Consider the following 21,994-nt stretch of genomic DNA (forward strand, 5'->3'; position numbering starts at 1 on the left):
GAAAATCAGCCAGGAAGCTGTTATAGTTTTCCAGCTGAGACAAGATGGTAACTTTTCATTTTTATTTTTTATTTATTTATTTTGTCTTTTTTTAGGGCCACACCTGGGACATATGGAGATTCCCAGGCTAGGGATCGAATTGGAGTTACAACTGCTGGCCTAAGCCACAGCCACAGCAACGCAGGATCTGAGCCGTGTTTGCGACTTACACAACAGCTCTCGGATCCTTAACCCACTGAGCAAGGCCAGGGATTGAACTCATGTCCTCATGGATGCTAGTTGGGTTCGTTAACCACTGAGCCACAACGGGAACTCCAAGATGGTAACTTTTGACTGGGAGGTATCTGTGGAGATAGAGGTAGATGGATTTGAGATATGTTTTGAGTTAGAATCAGTAGGATTGGATGAAGAAATAGATGGATACAGAGGAAGAGGATGGTGAGGAGAAGGAAGAACTCAAGGACAACTCCCAAGTTGCTGGACTGAGCACAAGGGTGGGTATTTGTGCCATTTACAGAGATGGGGAAGGCTAGAGAGGAATTTTTTTCCCTCTAAGGGTACTAGTGATAGGGAGAAACTAGAGTTCCACTGGAGGCATGTTAAGTTTGAGATGCCCCTGAGATAGCATAATAGTTAACATTTATTTAGTGTTTCTCACATGCCAAGTACTGTTCCAAGTGCTTTATCTCCATTAACTCATTTACACCTCATAGTGATTGTGAGAGGGTGCATGTATGTATAGCTGAGAGAATTGAGCCACGGAGAGGTTAGTTAATTGCCCGTGATCACACAGCTTGGAAGCTGCAGGGCCAGGACCCAGTCCCGAGGGGATTGGGCTCCAGTGGCCATGCTGTTAACCACTGCCCTCACTGTCTTCGCGGTATACGAGGAGGCAGCTGGATGGCTGAGTGGGGAGCTGGGCAGAGAGGTCTGGAGCTGGAGAATGTTAAAGCTGGGGGGCATGGAGAGACCCTCAAAGTGGGTAATGGTACATTGGAGGGAGAGAAGAGGGCCTAAGACAGGACCTTTGGAGGATGGCGGGAGGGGAGGTGGAGGCCATGTGCACAGAGGGACGAGGAAGGCCTGGTGAGGGTGGTGTCTCAACGGGCAGGACGAGCAGGAGCTCTGAGGGAGAGCGAGCAATCATCCCCGTCAGAAGCTGCTGAGGGGGGTTCCTGAGGGGAGTTCCCGCTCTGGAACAACGGCTTCGACTGCAGTGGCTCAGTTGCTGCGGAGGTGCGGGTTCGACCCCCGGCCAGGCGCAAGGGGTTAAAGGATCAGGAGCTGCTGCAGCTGTGGCCTCGGGAGCACCTGTGGCTCAGATTCAATCCTTGGCCTGGAAAATTCCGGTGCGGCCAAAAAAAAAAAAAAAAAGAATATAGGAAAAAAAAAAAAAATGTTGCTGAGAATGTGAGTAAGCTCCTGAGAGAAAACTGACCGTTGGCCATGGCAACCTGGAGGCCACTGGGACCTTGCCAGGAGCAGCGTGGAGTGGCGAAGGAGAGGGGGCAGGAGCAGATGGGAGTGGCTCATGGGTATGTGGGTGGGGAAGCGAAATTGAAGGGGGAGTGAGATAACTCTTGAGATGAGCAGAGCAATGGGGTGGCATCTGTTTGGACATGTGAAGTCGAGGAAACATTTTTTTTAAAGATGAGATACTCAACCATGTTTATATGTTGATGTGAAGGACTCAGTAGAGAGCGGGTGGTGTTTGGTAACGCAAGAGAAAGAAGGTATTTCTGAGGGAGATTTTTCTCTGCCAATACAGGTTTACCTTTTTGATTTTTATCTTTAATTTTAAACACTTAAACATTTTTATTTATTTTTATTATTTATTTATTTAACTTAGTTTATAGGGTCTACCTTTATTTATCTATTTTTTTGTCTTTTGTCTTTTTAGGGCCGCACTTGCGGCATGTGGAGGTTCCCAGGCTAGGGGTCTAATTGGAGCTACCGCTGCCAGCCTACACCACAGCTACAGCAATGCAGGATCTGAACTGCATCTGCGACCTACATCACAGTTCACGGCAACGCTAGATCCTTAACCCACTGATCAAGGCCAGGGCTCGAACCCCCAACCACATGATTCCTAGTCGGATTTGTTTCTGCTGTGCCACGACGGGAACTCCTGCTTTATCTTAAAATAAATCTCAGATATCATACTATTTATTCTGTAACTATTTCAATATGTCTCTCTAAAAGCTAATGTCTTTTAAACATAAACCACCATGTCATTTACATAATTTAAAAGGTAATCATTCCTTAGTTCCCTAATATTATCAATTACCCATTTAATGTTCACTTTCCTAATTGTCTCACAAATGCCACAATTAAGATCCACAACTGAGATTGGTTGATATGTCTTTTGTTTCTTCTTTTTTGACCTATAGTCTCTGCCTCTCATTTTCTTCCCTTGAATTTTGTTGTTGTTGAAGAACCCATTTATTTGTCCAATAAAGTTCTCTACACCTTAATTGTGCTAACTGTATTCTGTGTAAATGTGTTCCTCTCTCCTTTGCATGTCCTGCAAGTTGATGTTGGATCTAGAAAACCGAACGGATGCAGGTTTTATTTATTTCTTATTTTTATTTTTGCTTTTCTGCAACTACTCCACAAGAGACGTTGTACTTGATTCACGGCAGCCAAATTGTACTGATTAGAACAACTTTGGTTGGAAACCCCAAGTCAGACCAGCTTAACCAATAAGAAAAGCCGCATCTCCCACAACCAGAGAGCTGGAGTAACCTGAGGGCCCCAGGGAGGAGACAGTTACTGAACAGAAAAAGTTTCCTGGGCTCCAGGTTCCTCTTCTCCAGGTTGATGTTTTCATTGTTAGCCGCATCCTAGGGCTTGCTCTCTTTAGAATTCACGTTGGCAATAGAATTCTAGATGTCACCTCCTGACAGGAGAACCTCCAGGGGATGACAAGATACTTGCTTTCTTAGGTGTGGAAGCCTAGCCCTGCCGCCTAGCAACAGTCCTTCCGCCTGTCTCATTGGCTGCAATTGTCACGTGGCCATTCTGAACCAATCATCATGGAGGGAAAGAGACTAACCCTCATGATTGGCTCAGTCTAATCAGCAATAATCACCGGAGCTGGAGGTAGAGTCTGTTGCAGTTACCTATAGCTGCATAAAATGAATATTGCACGTTCCTGCTTAGTGAATATTTCTGAAGGAAAATGTTACCTAGAAGTGGAATTGCTGGATCTCAGACTATTTTTATACTTATAAGGTCCTTTATTTTATTTCATTTATTTATTTATTTATTTATTATTATTATTTTTTGCTATTTCTTGGGCCGCTCCCGCGGCATATGGAAGTTCCCAGGCTAGGGGTCTAATCGGAGCTGTGGCCACCGGCCTACGCCAGAGCCATAGCAACGCAGGATCTGAGCCGTGTCTGCAACCTACACCACAGCTCACGGCAACGCCGGATCATTAACCCACTGAGCAAGGGCAGGGACCAAACCCGCAACCTCATGGTTCCTAGTCGTATTCGTTAACCACTGCGCCACGACGGGAACTCCAAGGTCCTTTATTTTATACAGAAGTGATCAAATTGTCCTCTAAAAAATTGATTGTTGTGTCAATATACACTTCACCAACGGCGGAAAGGGAAAACAAGAGTCAGAGGAGTGCAGTGGTTAAAAACTGGGCTCTAGCAGGCACTATGCCTGGCTTCAAAGCCCAGCACCTGGAGTTCCCGCTGTGGCGCCGCAGAAATGAATCCAAGTAGTGACCACAAGGTTGCAGGTTCAATCCCTGGTGTCGCTGAGTGGGTTGGGGATCTGGTGTTGCCGTGAGCTGTGGTGAGAGTCGCAAATGCGGCTCGAATCCCCTGTTGCTGTGGCTGTGGCATAGGCCAGCAGCCACAGCTCCAATTCGACCCCTAGCATGGGAACCTCTATGTGCCACAGGTATGGCCCTAAAAAAAAAAAAAAAAAAGGCCCAGCGCCTCTAAGTAACATCCCTATGAATTTTGGGCAACTAGTATAACTTCTCTGTGCCTCAGTTTTCCTACCTCTCTATGGGGAGGCAGTGGAGCAAGGTGGAGAGTGCCGGCAGAAACTGAGAGGCGAGCCTGGCTCTGGCCTTGTAGGGGCTCTTAAAGCATGCCATGGGGTCTGAGTGGACTCTTAAGAGCCATGTGGGCTTAGGGGATTGGAAGGATTTTAAACAGGAGAGTGACATGTCCAGATTCAGGACTGTGTCACTTGGCTATACCAAATGGAAAGGGACAGAACAGGGTTGAAGGTGTGAAGAGGGAAGCTGGAGGCCTGAGACCTTCTTGAGGCTGTTACAGAGAGATGGCGGTAGCCTCGTGGGAGTCATGGCCGTGCAGGTGCTTCAGAGAGGCACTAGAGGCATCTAGAAATAATGACAAGGTCGACAGGTAATTGACAGGCTGATAACTGACAGGAGGTGGCAGGGCTTGGAGCCCAGGCTCATCAGCTTGTGAGCCTTGGTGGCCTCACTGTGTGATGTCTACCTTGCAGGGTTCTGATAGGGATTAAATAGAGCAGGGACAATATCACTGCTCTTACAGTGGAGAGCCAGAGGTGGCTGGTGACTTGCCCAAGGTCCCTCAGGGAGCACAAGGGCCAATGCCCTTGCTCTCTTTACCTGCTCCGCAGAGCATGCTTTTCTTGGCAAGGATGACCTTAAGTGGAGCCCTGGCAGGGGAGGGAGAAGGAAGGTACTGTCTGTTCCTTCAGGCCTGCTGCAGACCTTGAGAGAGCCACAATAAATGCTGTGTTTGTTTGATAAAGCACTTGGCTTTTGGTCTCGGTAGGAGGAAGAGCAAGAGCTAGAACAGGTGTGGCAAGGCCAGAGCAGCTGGCCTGCAGCACAACAGTGGGAGGTGGGGTGGAACAGAGCCCCAGGGCCTGGCAGGGGGGCTCCAGGGGCTGTGAATTTTGAAGAAATCCAGGGACTTCCTCATAACCCAGCCCTCTCCCTCCAGCTACATTCCCAGAAGGCTTCCTGGCTGAATACACCAAACTTAGTGATACCAATTCATGTTAATTGAGGTTCCGCTGTGTGTCTAGCATCCTGCCAGGTGCTTTTCATGCACGTTGACAAGGCTTTATTCCACAAATGGGTGCTGACCTGCAGTGGGTGTTGCAGACCGAGAGAAGCTCGGGACAGAGCCCCTGACCTGGGGAGGGGACGTCTCACAAGAAACTGTACAATAGCGAAGTATGTACTGTGATGCAGGGAGATTAGACTGCATGGGAATCAATGGCTCAGCTCATCCTCCACACAGCCCATTGCTCCTGTCATACCCATTTTGTAGATGAGAAAACTAGGGCTCAGAGAGTGAATGGCTCTGCTTACCAGGTCAGTTTGGTTCTAATTTTCTTCTGCTGGGGACGATAAGGATAAAGATGAGGATGGAAAAGGTAAGTTGGAGGGGGTCTCGTGAGTCATTTGGTCCAATTTCCATGTTGAAATGATGGGGAAACTGAGACCCAGAAGGGATTTGCTTAGAGTCATGTGGGAAAAGGAGTAGCTCTAGAAACCAGCTGACTCCCAGTCCAGGGTGTTTCTTCACCTCAAATGCCTTTCTCTTCTCTAGTGGTCTGAAGATTTCCTGGGACCCCTCAGGTGGGACCCTCCTCGGTTTGTGATCAGTATGCTGCCAACTCCACCCCCTCTGTTTAGATTCTTAACTTTGGAAAGAATAAGAAGCGGTTGAATTCAGACAGATCCTGAAGTTAGGCCAGAATGTGTGTGCGTGTCGGGTGGGAGGGTGTGGGATGGGGCAGGATACCTCATTACTGGCCAGGGGAGACCAGGCTGGGGGGTCAGGGGTGGGGCTGAGGCTCTAGAGCCCCTCCCACCCCACCCGAGGATCTGATGGGGTCCGTCTGCCTTCTCTGCCACATTCCTCTGGCTTGGGGGTGCTGGGGAAGGGCCTGAGGCTGCAGCTCTGGCACAGCGTGGCTGGGAGGCATTGCGTCCAGGCTGCCTTCTTGAAGCCAGCCATAAGGGAATGATCTTGCTCCTGCCCTCAGGGCCCTCTGGGACAAAGAAGCTACCCAGTGTCCCTTCATGCTGGCATGGTCCAACCTGACTCCCTGCTTCCCCTGGCCAGAGACTGTGGGGGCAGCTGCAATCCCTTGGCCCTCTGCCTACACCCCCAACCCCATCCCAGACAGGCCAGGAGAACATTTCTTGGTTCCCTCCTCCTCGACAGCAAGCCTCCTCCCTCTCTGATTCTCCCCCCATCCCCTCCCCTTCACTGACCCCCTTCCCTCTCATTAGGCTCCCTCCCCTCACTGATGCACCCTCCCCCCACTAACTTCTCCTCCCCTGGGGCCTCCCCAAGGAGCCCCTCCCCCTTTCTGAGCCCCGCCCCTCTCTGAGCCCACACCTCCTCCCTCCAGGGCTCCCTAGGATCTATCTCCATCAGCCCCCCTTCATCTTCATCTTCCCTTTCACCCTCCCTCTTTCCCTCCCCCCAGGCCTGAAGGCTGGTTCCCAAAGGGGACAGGGTTAGAGAGAGAATAATGGCGTCCCCAAGTCTTTCCTGGAATCTCACAGAGAATGAATGACCTACAGCCAGGGTGCGCTGACTCTTCATACTACCTACTTCCCCCTCCAGTCATAAAGGCTGACGACACGCTCCTTAACTAGAGGAGGATTTGGGGGGACTATGTGGAGCATTCTATGGACAAATTGGGGCTTTTTGCTTTCTTTTTGCTGCAGGCCAAGAAGTTTGAGATCCAATAACTTTGAAATAATTTCAAGCCTCCACAATCCCAAACACCTGTCCCGTGACTCTTGCTCCCCTGCAAGCTGCTCCCCTGGCCTGGATTCCCTTTATAAGCAAATCTCTTGGACGCATGGTCTGCGTATTCCGTTTCTGCTTCTCATCTCCCATTTATGTTTCTGTCCACCGCATCTGCCCTCACACCTCTTGCCAAGGCTGCCAGTGACCCCTTGCTGCTTGAGATCCCCAGGCTTCTTGCCTGACCACTTCTGCAGCCTCAGATGCCAATTCCAACACCTGCCTTCTTGAAACTCTTTTTGTTCTCTTTGGTTTCTAGACTGACCTCACCCACTTCCCTGGTTTCGATTGCCATCTGTAGTTAACAACAGCCAGGTTTACTACTAGAGGTTTCCAGATCTCTCTATGCCCTGCCACTTCCCGGACATCTGCTTGGAGGTCCCACAGGCTTACCAAACTCACTTCACTCACAGCGGAACCCATCATCTTCCCCAGCAGCCTTGGTCCTATTTTGGTCAATGGCACCACGATCCAATCAGTGACCTAGGGTGGAAAATTGGGGTTATCCCACCTCTTTCTGCTCCCTCACCCCACATATCCAAATGGTTCTGCAGCCCTGCTCATCCTGCTTCTTTTACAGCCCCTACCAGGACGTGTCCCCTGTCCTAAGGTCCCCGCATTATTTCTGGGCTGCATAGCCTCTAAGATGATCTCTCACTTTCATCCCCCCCTCTTTGAGGCCCAGTTCTGCAGGGGCTGCTGGAGAGGTTATTTTATTTTATGTATAAATTTTTTAGGACCATGCCTGCGGCATACGGAAGTCCCAGACCTGGGGTCAAATTGGAGCTGCAGCTGCCTGCCGACTCCACAGCCACAGTGACAGGGGATCAGAGCCATGTCTGCAACCTATGCCACAGCTCACGGCAGTGCTGGATCCTTACCCCACTGACTGAGGCCAGGGATGGAACCTGCATCCTCAGGGATACTTGTTGGGTTGTAAACTCACTGAGCCACAACAGGAACTCCTGGAGAGGTCATTTTAGAGTGTAAATCTGCTGTGACTGTCCTGCTGTGATTCCCATTACATCAGAGTAAGGTCCAAAGTCTGTCATTCTGTACACTAGACTCTCTGGGCCTTGGCCTCCTCTGTGTCCAGGGCCTCATTGTCACTTCCTCCCTGACTCTGCTACCCACCCAGGCAAGTGGAACCCCCGCTTTCCTGGCTCCAGACACTGGCCCCTTTCCCCACTGCCTGAACCTCCTGTGCCTTCTCCAAGACACAAGTGCTTCCAAATCCTGTTTACTTTAGGCATTAGAGTGTCACCGGAGAGATCTGAGTCCCTCCGCCCAACCCCCCTTAGCCTCCCTCAAGGGTTTCAGGAAGAAAATGTCGCCCGCCTGTCTCCCCTCTCTCCATTCTAGTGCAAAGATTCCACCCAGCTTCCTTTGGGGGGGTGTTTTACCAGAACAATAGATCTTTTTGTTCTCTTTTCTCAAATATGAAATCGTAGCATTGAATGTGCTCTTTCACCGGCCACAGGGGCCATCCAGGTGTGCAGGAGCCTGTGGACCGCCGGCGCTCCAGGCACAAACCCTGGAGAAGGGGGTCCCTGAACTCTCCTCCCTCTTCCCGGTGCCTGGAAGCGCTCACATCCGCCGCTAGAGATGGGGCCTTCCCCGTCTGAACCCCCAGTGACTAGGTCAAAGGGCCACCTGGCTAGCGAGCACTCAGCCCCATTTACAACCCTACTTTCTCAGCTACCGAAACTAGCCCTCTCTCAGCTTCCTATTGGGCGGCGGGAAAGCAGAATGCAGCCAAGGCCAACCGTGGCGGGGGCGCTCCGCAAGGCGGAGGAGGCCTGTCGGCACTCGGGACAAGGAGGCGCCGGCAACTGCAAAACGAAAGGTTTTTATTGAAAAATATCAAGTGGCCCTTTTCAAGACTGCGGGTCCCTGCCCAGCGAGGGCTCTGAGGCCACAGCCCGACGGGGCAGGCAAGTAGCGGCGGTCACCCCGGCCCCGCGCTCCAGAGGGGCGAGGTTTCATGGTCCGTGCTGACTGGTCTCTGGGCTCCGCAATCCCGCTCCCCGGCCCGAGGAGGGGTGGCAGCTGGGGAGGGTGACACCGGGCGGGCCCCTCCCAGTCCGGCGAGAGAGCTGCCTAGCATCTGGGTGGACTGGTCTCGGATGCAAGGCCGCACGGAGGACTGGTGGGCGCACGAGCTCGTGGGGGTGGTGGGGACTCTCCGCGGCTGCCCCCTCATACGTAGTCCTTGCGGTCGTAGGCCGTGCCGGTGCCGGTGCCCGGCCCGACGGTGGAGCGCGGCGCGGAGTAGAGGATCTTGGCGGGCGTGTACTTCTTTTCTCTCGGCGGGCACGAGCAGCAGAGCAGCGCGCCCCCCAGCAGCTGCAGTGCGGCGGCCGCCCAGCCCACGTACAGCGCGGAGCCCATCTCGCGCTTTTGCGCGTCGGGCACCAAGGGATTGTAGAAGTCCCGGATGATGGTGTTGGCCGACCAGGACACCGGCACGAGGGTGAGCAAGGCGGCCAGCAGAAAGAGCACGCCCGCCACGATGGTGATCTTGGCTTTGGCCGTGTCGTCCTGCACGCAGTTGGTGCACTGGGCGCCCACAAGCGCCACAAGGAGCCCAAAGGCGGCCAGCAGGATGGCGACGACGATGAGGGCGCGGGCCGCCTGCAGGTCCTGCGGCAGCGCCAGCAGAGAGTCGTACACTTTGCACTGCATCTGGCCCGTGCTCTGCACCACGCAGTTCATCCACAGGCCCTCCCAGGTGATCTGCGCTGTGATAATGCTGCTGCCGATGAAGGCCGTGACGCGCCACATGGGCAGCGCGCAGCACACGATGGTGCTCAGCCAGCCCATGACGGCTAGCGAGGTGCCCGCGATCTCCAGGCCCATGGACATGGCTGCTGCTCCAAAGCCGGCTCGGCCGGGCAGCTCCGGGTGCGGGACGACGAGGGGCCGGGGCCGCTGGGGCCTGGTTGCGAACGGCTCTGCGCCGCTGGATGGACGCCCCGACGGACGGACGGATAGACGGACACGAGGACCGCGCGCGCACTAACGGCTCTGCCCGCTCGCGCAGCGGCTGCGCCTGCACCTGCTTGTGGCTTTGTAGGCGGGCGCCGGCGACTGGGCTGGCCCTGGGCTGGGGCCGGTTGGTCTTCGATCCGGGCCCAGCACTCCGGCGGGGGCGGGAGGGGCGGAGCCGCGCTCTCCCCGGCCTGGGGACAGTGACGTGGCCCCTCTTCCCACCTTCACTGGGCGCCCTGGGAGGAAGGACTTGGCTACGAGTGGCTCTCGGCGCGGGGGTGGGGGTGCCAAGAGAGGGCGGGGCCGGGACCTGAGCCCCCGCCCCTCGCTCCTGGTCCCCCACTGCTCGGGAACGAATTCTCCCGGGAATGGGGTGAAAAGCACAACCTACTTAACACTTCCCTAACCGACCTCCCTATTTTCAGCGCCTTTGGCACGGGAGGTATGTGGAAGGGGGCGCTGCCAGCTGCCGGGAATCCACACACGGACGGGGCGGGCCCAGTGTGGGCGTGGCCGCGGCTGTTTTCCGGAGCGGGCAGCTGCGCACCTGCTGCTCGGTCGCTCCAGCCTCTGAGGCAAAGCTCCCCGCGCACGATCCCGGACTGTTCCAGGCCCCTGGGGCGGCCAGCCCCGGACGTCTGGGCTCAGAAACCGGGGACCACCCGCAAAGGCGCCCAGCAGTCATCCCTGAGCCTGTGTTGAACTTAAATTCTCTAGCCCCGCCCCAAATATCAGCTTTTATCCCTCATGGAGACCCTGGGTCCCTTCAGCTGAACTGCTCTCTCCCCCCCATTGAGTCCCCTCCCCTGCTGAGCCCTAGTCCTCCCGCTGGGCCCGAGGAAGTCCGTGCCTAGCTCGACCTTAATGAAATGGCGGTGAAAGAGATTTGATCCAGGCAAAAGTGGGACGCCTTGCCCCCACACCTGGGCTATCCCTCACTCTGCTTAGAGCCCTACAGCACTGGCCTTGAACTTGGCTCTTCTGTCCTCCATCTCCCTTGCTACCTCTCACCTCAGGGACCCCATCCTTGTGGTGTTCTCTGCATGGGACAATGATCACATGTCTCCCTCCTTCCATCTTTGGGTTCTTGCTCCCAGCCCGGCCTTCCCTGCCCGAACTATTTAAAATCACAGCTACTCACCCCACAGGGTCCTGTCTGTCCCCTTTTCTTTTCTTTTCTCTTTTTTTTTTTTTGTCTTTTTTTTTTGCTATTTCTTGGGCCGCTCCCGCGGCATATGGAGTTTCCCAGGCTAGGGGTCGAGTGGGAGCTGTAGCCACCAGCCTACGCCAGAGCCACAGCAACTTGGGATCCGAGCCGCGTCTGCAAACCACACCATAGCTCACGGCAACGCCGGATCGTTAACCCACTGAGCAAGGGCAGGGACCGAACCTGCAACCTCATGGTTCCTAGTCGGATTCGTTAACCACTGCGCCACGACGGGAACTCCTCTGTCCCCTTTTCATGCAGTACATTCTCTTTATCATTTAACACTGGCTGTCGTACTCTATACGGTATTTATTTTTTATCCTCTCTCTCCGCTCTAGTATGTTAGCGCCATTGGAACATCCAGAATATCCCCCAGTAGGCGAGGGTTTCTGCTGGTTTTATTCACGGCACTATCTCCAGTGCCCAGAACCGTGCTGGGTCCTCAAGAGAAAGCTCATCTAGTGACTTGAATGGAGGAGAGACATCTTGCAACCTTGCCTGCCCTGTGCCCTCCTCCGGGTGTAAATGAGTGAGAATGGGACATTCCTGGGCTACCTGAATCAGAGCACTTTGGAATCTAGCAGCAACCTGGGGCACTTCGAGGTGAGATGAGAAACCTCACAGGACTGGGCCTAGGGGATTTTCTGGTTTGCCCCACATCTCTCAAATTACAGGCCTGCAGCCTGTGTCCTCTTCTGTAAGTGTCCAAGCCCTGGGGTGAGGTAAACAGGGCCAGAAGAAACCAGGGTCCTACTCCTTGCAGGGGCAAAGGTCTTGGGCTGGGCTGGGCAGGGCTGGGAGTGCCCGGCCAGAGGGCCCAGCTGGTGCTGGGTGGAGGCTGCCCTGGAGGAAGTTCTGGAAGCCCAGGGCAGTGGGCTGATGGCTGCTACAGTTTTCTGGTTTGTGGGGTGGCTTTTGGTTAGGAGAGAGAGGACCCAGGCAGTATGGCTGGGTTTAGGGTGGGGGCCCGAGACAAATGCTTTTGGCCAGAGAGTGGGCTTCCTGCTAGTTGTGCTGTGAGTTCGCTCTTGCTACGCGAGGCTGAGGAAAGCCATGTCCCCTCTCTTAACCTCCGTACCCTCCTCAACAAAATGAGGAAACTGATGTTTCCATGACCCACCTCAGCGGGTTGGAATGACAATGGAGGCCACAAAAGTGTATTGCAAACCAGAAAACAAGCCGGGCCGGACAAGCCGGTGTGCAGAGAAATTGTGCAGCGAAGTGGTGGTGGGGTTTGGTTGGACAGACTTGAGTTGGAGTCCAGCTCCACCGACACTGGCCATGTGACTTGAGCAGGTCCTTCTCCACCTGGAGCCTCAGTTTCCTCACCTGTGAAGAGGGGTTTGTTCTGAGTTGGGTCAGGGGGGCAGGCAGGAAGAGGTGCCTTGTTGCTGAGCCTGAGTCAGGTGGACCTGCTGGGCAGAGTTGTGAGAAGATGAGTTCAGCAGGAGAGAAAGCTTTGTGCCCCAGGGCCAAACTTCAGACACTCTGCAAATAAGACTTTGGCTCTGGGCAAAGAGCTTCGATCAGCTTTTTGCTTAGTCTCTACCATGGTCCTTACAACTCACTAATAGAAAAACAAGTAACCCAACTTAAAAAATGGTCAAAGGAAGTTCCTGTCGTGGCTCAGTGGTTAACGAATCCAACTAGGAACCGTGAGGTTGCGGGTTCGATCCCTGGCCTTGCTCAGTGGGTTAAGGATCCGGCGTTGCCGTGAGCTGTGGTGTAGGTTGCAGACAAGGCACGGACCCTGCTTCACTATGGCTGTGGTGTAGCCCAGTGGCTACAGCTCCCATTCAACTCCTAGCCTGGGAACCTCCATGAGCCTTGGGGCGGCCCTAGGAAAGGCAAAAAGACAAAAAAAAAAAAAAAAAAAAAAAAAAAAAGTCAAAGGATCTGAATAGACAAGGAAGAGATACAAATGATCAGGTGCACATTAAAAATGTCCCAAACCATTAGTCTTTAGGGAAATGCAAACTGAAACCACAAAGATATACCACCTCACATCTACAAGGATGGCTGGAGTCAAAAAGACCGTATTCACGATATTGAATGGAATTCCCTGTGCTACACAGTAGGTCCTTGTTGTTTATCTGTTTCTTATACAGTAGTTTGTGTCTGCAAATCCCAAACTCCTAATTTATCCTTCCCTCCTTCCCCTTTGGTAACCATAAGTTTGTTTCCTGTGTCTGAGTCTGTTTACGTTTTGTAAACGAGTTCATTGATATTATTTACTTATTTATTTTCTTTTTCGGCCACCCTGAGGCATATGGAGTTCCTGGGCCAGGGTTCAGATCTGAGCAGCAGCTGCAGCAATGCCAGATCCTTAGCCCACTGTGCCAGACTGGAGATCGAACCTGCGTCCCAGGGCTCCTAAGATACTGCTGATCCCGTTGTGCCACAGGGGGAACTCCTATATCACTTTTTTAGATTCCACATATAGGTAATAGCATATATTTATCTTCCTCTGACTTATTTAACTTAGCATGATAATCTCTGGTTCCATCCATGTTGCTGCAAGTGGCATTATTTCATCCTTTTTTATGGATGAGTAATATTCCATTATATATATCACATCTTCTTTATCCATTCATCTGTCAATGGACTTCCATGTCTTGGCTGTTGTAAATGGTGATTCTGTGAACACTGGAATGCATGTATCTTTTCTGGATATACATCCAGCTGTGGGATTCCTGGATCACATGGCAACTATATTTTTAGTTTTTTTTCTTTTCTTTCCTTTTTTTCCCCCTTTTTTTTTTTTTGTCTTTTTGCCTTTTCTAGGGCCGCTCCCTCGGCATATGGAGGTTCCCGGGCTAGGGGTCTAATCGGAAACGTTGCTGCTGGCCTACACCACAGCCACAGCAATGTGGGATCCGAGCCTCCTCTGCAACCTACACCACAGCTCACGGCAATGCTGGATCCTTAACCCGCTGAGCAAGGCCAGGGCTTGAACCCGCAACCTCATGGTTCCTAGTGGGATTTGTTAACCACTGCGCCACAATGGGAACTCCCTTTTTTTCCCTTTTTTACAGCCACACCTGTGGCATATGGAAGTTCCCTGGCTAGGGATAGAATCCAAGCTGCAGTTGCTGGCCTAAGCCACAGTCACAGCAAAGCTGAATCCAAGCCACATCCGTGACCTACGCAGCTTTCAGGGACACTGGATCCGTAATCCACTGACTGAGGCCAAGAATAGAGCCCACATGCTCATGGACACCTTACCGCGTTCTTAACCCGCTGAGCCACAATAGAAACCCCTGTATTGCTGAACTGTGTTTGCTAATATTTTGTGAAATATTCTTTTTCTTTCTTTTTTTCTTTTTCTTTTTTGCTTTTTAGAGCCACTCCCACGGCATATGGAGGTTTCCAGGCTAGGAGTTGAATCAGAGCTGTAGATGCTGGCCTATGCCACAGCCACAGCAACGCCAGATCCGAGCTGCATCTGCGACCTACACCACAGCTCACTGCAATGCCGGATCCTTAACCCACTGAGTGACGCCAGGGATTGAACCTGTGTCCTCATGGATACTAGTTGGGTTCGTTTCTGCTGAGCCAAGACAGGAACTCCAAGATATATTGTTTTGAAGTTTTCTATTTTTGTACTGTGTTTGTCTGGCTTTGGTATTCTGGTAGTATTAGATAGAATGAATTATTAGGAAATGGTCCCCCCTCTTCTGTTTTCTGGAAGAGATTATGCAGAAATTGTACTGTTATTTAAAATTTAGTAGATGCAATGGCTAATGTTACGTATCAACTTGGCTGGGCTAAATAATGCCCAGATAGCGGTGAAGCACTATTTCTGGGTGTGTCTGTGAGGGAGTTTCTAGAAGAGATTAGCATTTAATTCAGAAGACAGAGTAAAGAGACCCCTCATTAATGTGAGCAGGCATCATCCGGTCAGCCGGGTGCCTGAGCTAAACAAAAAGGTGAAGGAAGGGCCAGTTCCCATCTCTCTTCTTGAGGTGGGATGTCTGTCTTTTCCTGCCCTTGGACATGGGCACTCCTGGTCCTCAGGCCTTTGGACTTGTACTAAATTGTACCATTGGTTGTCCTGGTTCTTCAGCTTGTGGATGGGAGATTATGGGATTCCTTGGCCCCTGTAACTGCAGGAGCCAATTCCCATAATAAATCTTCTCATATATTCTATTCTGTTTCTCTGGAGAACCTTAGCTACTGCGATAGAATTCTCCATTGAAAGGGAGTTCCCGTTGTGCTTAGCAATTAAGAACCTGGCTAATACCCATGAGGATTTGGGTAGGATTCCCAGCCTCGCTCAGTGGGTTAAGGATGTGGCATTGCTGCAAGCTGCGGTGTAGGTCACAGAGGCAGCTTGGATTCCAGGGTTGCCATGGCTGTGGCATAGCCTGGCAGCTGCAGCTTTGATTCAACTCCTAGCCTGGGAACAGCCATATGCTTCACACACACAGAAAAAAGAAAGGAATTCTCCAGTGAAAACAGGACCTGGATATTACTTTCCAGGAGTTTTTTTTTTTTTTTTTCTTCTTCTTCTGTTTTGTCTTTTTAGGGCCGTGGCGGCGGCAGATGGAGGTTCGCAGGCTAGGGGTCAGTTTGGGGCTGTAGATGCTGGCCTACACCACGGCCACAGCAATGCCAGATCTGAGCCTCATCTGCAAACCACACTACAGCTCACAGCACCACCGGATCCTAAATTAAGCGAGGCCAGGGAACGAACCTGCATCTTCATGGATGCTAGTCAGATTCATTTCCACTGAGTCATGGCAGGAACTCCGGGAGTTTAATTTTACTTTTCGGTATGCCCATGGCATGTGGATGTTCCTGAGCCAGGGACTGAAACTTCACCAAGCAGCAACCCAAGCCACAGCAGTGACAACGCCAGATCCTTAACCTACTTGCGCCAACAGGGCACTTCAGGTTTCTGGGAATTTTAAAATTACAAATACTTAATACTTACAGGGCTGTTTGAATTGTCTGTTTCATATTGGGTGAATTGTTGTAACCATGTATTTTGAGAAATTAGACCATTTCATCTAAGTTGTTGAATTTATGTGCATTCATAATATTCTTTTTTATCCTTCTGATGTCTGTAGGGTCTGTATGGTAGCTCCTTTTTCATTCCTACGGGTAAATTTTGTCTTCTCCCCTTTTCCTGCCTTTCTTTTGGTTATTCTTTGTCAGCTGGAGGTTTGTCATTTTTACTGGTTGTTTTTTTTTTTTCCCTGAAGAATTAGCCCTTTGTTTTGTTGATCTTCTCAATTTCCACTTTCCTTGATTTCTGCTCTTCTTTTTTTATTTCCTTGTTCCTGTTTGCTTTGGGCTAACTTGCGCCTCCTTTTCTAAATTCTTGATGTGGGAGCTTAGATGATTGGTTTGGAACTTTTCCCCTTTTCCAACGTATGTATTTAGTGCTATACATTTCTCAGCACTGCTTTATCTCTATTGTACAATGTTGATAGGTTGTATTTTCATTTTCACTTAGTTCAACGCATTTTTGAAAAAAATGTTCCTTGGAGTTTCTTCTGTGGTACAATGGGATCAGTGGTGTCCTGGGAGTGCTGGGACACAGCTTTGACCCCTGCCCGGCACAGTGGGTTAAGGATCCAGCATTGCCACCCCCTGCAGCTTAGGTCGAAACTGTGGCTCAGATCTTATCCCTGGCCTGGGAACTCCATATGCCTCGGGCTGGCCAAAAAAAAAAAAAAAAAAGAAAGAAAAAATTTCCCTTGACCTATGGCTTCCTTTTGAGCTACAGAACAAGAAATGTGCTGTTTAGTTTCCAGGTGTTTGGAGCTTTTCCTGTTGTCACTCTCTTATTGATTTCTAGTTTCATTCCATTGTGGTCAGAGGGCATACTCTATGATTTCAATTAATTTAAATATGTTGAGGTTTGTTTTTGGCCCAGGACGCAGTCTACCTAGGATTTTGTTGGGTGGGCCCACACCTGCAGCATATGGAAATTCCTAGGCTAGGGGTTGAATTGGAGCTGCAGCTGCCTGCCTACACCACAGCCACAGCAACACAGGATCCTAGCCTCATGTGCAACCTACACTGCAGCTCAGGGCAAAGTTGGAGCCTTAATCCACTGAGTGAGGCCAGGGATTGAACCTTTATCCTCATGAATACTGGTCTTGTTCTTAACCTACTGAGCCACAACGGGAACTCCTACTTAGGCTTTTTAAATGAATATGTGCTCTGCTGTTGTTGAACGGAGTATTCTATAAAGGCTAATTAGATCCTGTTTGTTGATGGTGTCACTGGGCTCTATACTTTTACTACATTCTGTCCAGTTTGTCCATCTATTATTGAAAGAGGAGGGTGGAAGTTTCCCACCATAATTGTGTTTTGTCTATTTGTCCTCTCAGTCATGTCAGCTTTTGCATCACAGTTTTCAACTTTGTCATCTGGTGATGCATACACATTTTGGATCGCGAAGTCTTCTTGGCAAATTGACCCTTTTTTCATTACATAATGTCCTTCTGTCTCTGGTAATTTTTGTTGCTCTGAGGTCTAGTTTGTCTTATATTAATATAGCCACTTTTACTTTCCTTTGATTATTGTTTTCCTGCTATATCCTTTTCCATTTACCCTGCCTGTGTCATTATATTTGAACACAGCATATATTTGGGTCATATTTTAAAATCTATGTTGATAATTTCTCTTAATTGGTACACAGGCATACCTTGTTTTATTACACTTCACAGATACTGTGTTTTTTAATTTTTTAATTATTTTTTTTAATTTTTAACATTTCGTGGGCCACTCCTGGGTCATGCAGAATTTCCCAGCCCAGGTATCAAATCCATGCCACAGCAGTGACCTGAGTTGCTGCAATGATGACGAAGGACCCTTAACCCATTGTGTCATAAGGGAATTCTGATACTGTGTTTTATTTTATTTTATTTTTGTCCTTTTGGCATTTCTTGGGCCACTCCCAAGGCATATGGAGGTTCCCAGGCTAGGGGTCGAATCGGAGCTGTAGCCACTTGCCTATGCCAGAGCCACAGCAACTTGGGATCCAAGCCACGTCTGCGACCTACACCACAGCTCACGGCAACGCCGGATCGTTAACCCACTGAGCAAGGGCAGGGACTGAACCCGCAACCTCATGGTTCCTAGTTGGATTCGTTAACCACTGCGCCACAACGGGAACTCCTGATACTGTGTTTTTTTTAAGTTGAAGTTTTCTGGCAACCCTACATTGAGCCAATCTGTCAGCACCATTTTTTTAATGGCACTTGCTCACTTGGTGTCTCTGTGTCACATTACGATAATTTTTTTGTTTTATTTTTATTTTTGCTTTTTAGGGCTACTACCATGGCATACGGAGTTTCCCAGGCTAGGGGTCTAATTGGAGCTACCACTGCCAGCCTACACCACAGCCACAGCAATGCAGGATCTGAGCCACGTCCGTGACCTACTCCACAGCTCACGGCAATGCTAGATCCTTAACCCACTGAGCGAGGCCAGGGATCAAACCCGAAACCTCATGGTTCCTAGTCAGATTCGTTTCCACTGCACCGCAATGGGAACTCCACATTTTGGCAATTCTTGAAATGGTTCAAACTTTTTCATCATTATTATGTTTCTTATGGTGATTTGTGATCTTTGAAGTTACTATTGCAAAAAGATTATGACTCATGAGGCTCATGCTGGTTAGCATTTTGCATTTGCACTTTAAAATTAAGATATGTACACTTTTTTTTAAGACATAATGCTATTGCACAATTAATTGACTACAGTAGAGTGTAAGCAAGACTTTTATATGCACTGGGAAACTAGAAAAAAATGTGTATGACTCACTTAATGGTGTATTCACTTTATTGCGGTGTCTGGAACCGAAACTGCAATATTTCTGAGTGATGCTTCTGTTTAGACTACTTACATTTAATGTAACTATTGATATGCTAAGGCTTACTCTATTTTTTTTTCTTTTTGTTTTCTCTGTTTTTAAAATTTTTTCTGTTTTCTTTTTTCTGCTTTCCTGTGGGTTACTTGAACAGTTTTGAAATCCATTTTGAGGAGTTTCCTGGTGGTTTAGCAGGTTAAAGATATGGTGTTTGCACTGCTGTGGCTTGGGTTACTGCTATCGCACATGGGTTTGATCCCAGGAACTTCTGCCTGCTGCAGGTGAGGCCCCCCTCCTGCAAAAAAAAGAGAAAAGAAAAAAAAAAAAAGAAATATGTCCATTTATTTATAGTTTTTTTGAGTGTATCACTTTATGTAACTTTTTTAGTGACTGTTCTGGATATTACATTATATGTATATAACTTATCACAAACTATCGATGTCATCATTTTACCTGTTCAAGAGAATCAGAGAAATCTTTTCTCCTTTTAAGTCGCTTCACCCTCCCCCATTTATAATACATTTGCCTTAAACATTTCCTCTCTTTATATTTAGAACTACATCAGACAGTATTGTAATTTTTGAGTCAACTGTCAAAATTAATTTAGAAAACTCGAGAGGAAAATCTTTTGTATTTTATGTACATAAATAAATAAATATGTGTGTGTGTGTGTGTGTATATATATGTATATGTATATATTTGTCTTTCACTTTTTAGGGCGACACTGCGACATATGGAGTTCGAGTTCCCCGGCTAGGGAATCAGAGCTACAGCTGCCAGCCTACACCACAGCCACAGCAACTTGGGATCTGAGCTGTGTCTGTGACCTACATCACAGCTTATGGCAATGCAATTCTGGATCCTTAGCCCACTGAGCGAGGCCAGGGATCGAACCCACATCCTGAAGGATACTAGTGGGGTTCGTTAACCACTGAGCCACGATAGGATCTTCTATTTATTTATCTATTTATTTTTAAGGCTGCACCTGCGGCATGTAGAAGTTCCCAGACTAGGGGTCAAATTGGAGCTGCATCTGCAACCTACACCATAGCTCACAGCAACACCGGATCCTTAACCCACTGAGCAAGGCCAGGGATTGAGTCCACATCCTCATGGATACTAGTTGGATTCTTAACCTACTGAACCACAATGGGAACTCCCTTTTTTCTGTTGTTTAGATTGAGTAATTTCTGTTGTTCTGTCTTCCAGTTTACTGATTCATCTGTCCCTTTACTTGTGCTCTTGGGCCCATCCACTGAACTTTTCGTTTCAGATATTATTTTTTTTTCTATTTTTCATTTGTTTCAAGTGCATTCATAAATGCTCAGGTGATCATTTTTATCATGGCTGGTTTAAAATTGTCTCTTTGTCAGGGATTTCTAGCACCTTGGCTCTCTCCATGGTGGCATCTTTTTTTTCCCCCAAGGAGGAGTCCATGGCGTGTGAAAGTTCCCAGGCCAGGGATTGAACCCAAGCCACAGCAGCAACCTGAGCTTCTGCAGTGACAATGCCAGATCCTTAACCCACTGAGCAAGGCCAGGGATCAAACCCACATCCTCATGGATCCTAGTCGCATTCATTAACCACTGAGCCACGATGGGAGCTCCCTAAATCTTGCTGCTTCTTATTATGTGAATGATTTTCAGTTGAATTGTGGGCATTTCTGCATTACATTCCTAGAGTCTGGCTCTTATTTAAATCTTCTATTTGTGCTGTTTTATTTTAACACTGTAGTGGAAGGGTGAGGGGTTTCCTTATATTGTCAGGTAGAAAGAGGAGTCCAGGTTCCCCACTTGGCTTTGATTGACACTTGGGGCAGGGGAAGAGGTGGATCCACATTACTTCTGGACAGGGATGGGGGTTCTGGCTCCCCAGTGATTTCCACTGACAGCACGGGGTGCGGCGGTGACCTCCTCTGACCTAACCTGGTGGGGAGGACGTGTGATATCTTTTTACTACCTGGTGGTTGTGGAAGACGAGACGTAGAAGGTCTCCGCTGGCACTGGGAGGGGTGGGGGTTGTGACACCGCCTTGGCAGGGGTGTTGGGGTGCTTCATCACAACCACTGGAGCGTGGGAGTCTAGTTTCCCCACTGGCCATTGTGACGTTTGTATGGTGGGGTGCACTGTTTTTCCTCTAGTGTTGGGATGAGAGAGACTGGTTTTTGTCCAAAAGTTTTCTGTCCCCCTTGGCTACCCCTTTCCTGGTCCTTTGACTGGAGAAAGCAGGCTTTCCTTGGGACTCTTTTGGTCTTTGCCCAGTGTATCTCTTAGTTGCCTATTTCTTCCGTTCCATGTTTGGCATACATGAGGGAAAGGGAAAACCCAGGGCATGGGCACGAACACAGACCCTTATTTTATTTTTATTTTTGTCTTTTTGCCATTTCTTGGGCCGCTCTTGCGGCACATGGAGGTTCTCAGGCTAGGGGTCTAATAGGAGCTGTAGCTGCCAGCCTACACCACAGCCACAGCAATAAATCTATGACAAAGGAGGCAGGAATATACAATAGAGAAAAGACAGCCTCTTTGATAAATGGTGTTGGAAAAACTGAACAGCTAATTGCGAAGGAATCAAACTGGACTACTTTTATACCGTATACAAAAATAAATTCAAAATAGATTGAAGACTTAAATATAAGACCTGAAACCATAAACCTTCTAGAAGAAAATACAGGCAGTAAGTTCTTTGACATCAATCTTAGTTATATATATATATATACACACATATATGTATGTATATATATATATATATTTTGTCTTTTTGCCTTTTCTTGGGCCGCTCCTGTGGCACATGGAGGTTCCCAGGCTAGGGGTCTAATCAGACCTGTAGCCGCCTGCCTATGCCAGAGCCACAGCAACGCGGGATCCGAGCCGCGTCTGCAACCTACACCACAGCTCACGGCAACGCCAGATCCTTAACCCACTGAGCAAGGGCAGGGACCGAACCCGCAACCTCATGGTTCCTAGTCGGATTCGTTAACCTCTGCGCCACGACGGGAACTCCCTAAGGGTATTATTCTAAGTGAAGCGAGTCAGACAGAAAAGACAAATACTGTGTGATTTCACATGTATGTGGAATCTAAAAAACAAGACAAAGGAACAGACAGAGCAAAACAGAAACAGTTACAGATACAAAGAGCAAAGAGGTGGTTGCCAGAAGGGAGGGGCGTGGGGG

General features: G+C 49.4%; 1 protein-coding gene across 1 annotated transcript; it reads right to left on the minus strand.

The window, feature by feature from the left end:
* On the minus strand, positions 8,772 to 9,801 carry CLDN3 (claudin 3). The gene is given in 2 exon segments (NM_001160075.1): positions 8,772 to 9,074; positions 9,315 to 9,801. Coding segments are annotated over 2 exon segments (426 nt in total). The 5' UTR covers positions 9,660 to 9,801; the 3' UTR covers positions 8,772 to 8,993.

Source organism: Sus scrofa, chromosome 3 (assembly GCF_000003025.6).
Source record: "Sus scrofa isolate TJ Tabasco breed Duroc chromosome 3, Sscrofa11.1, whole genome shotgun sequence".
NCBI lineage: Eukaryota > Metazoa > Chordata > Mammalia > Artiodactyla > Suidae > Sus > Sus scrofa.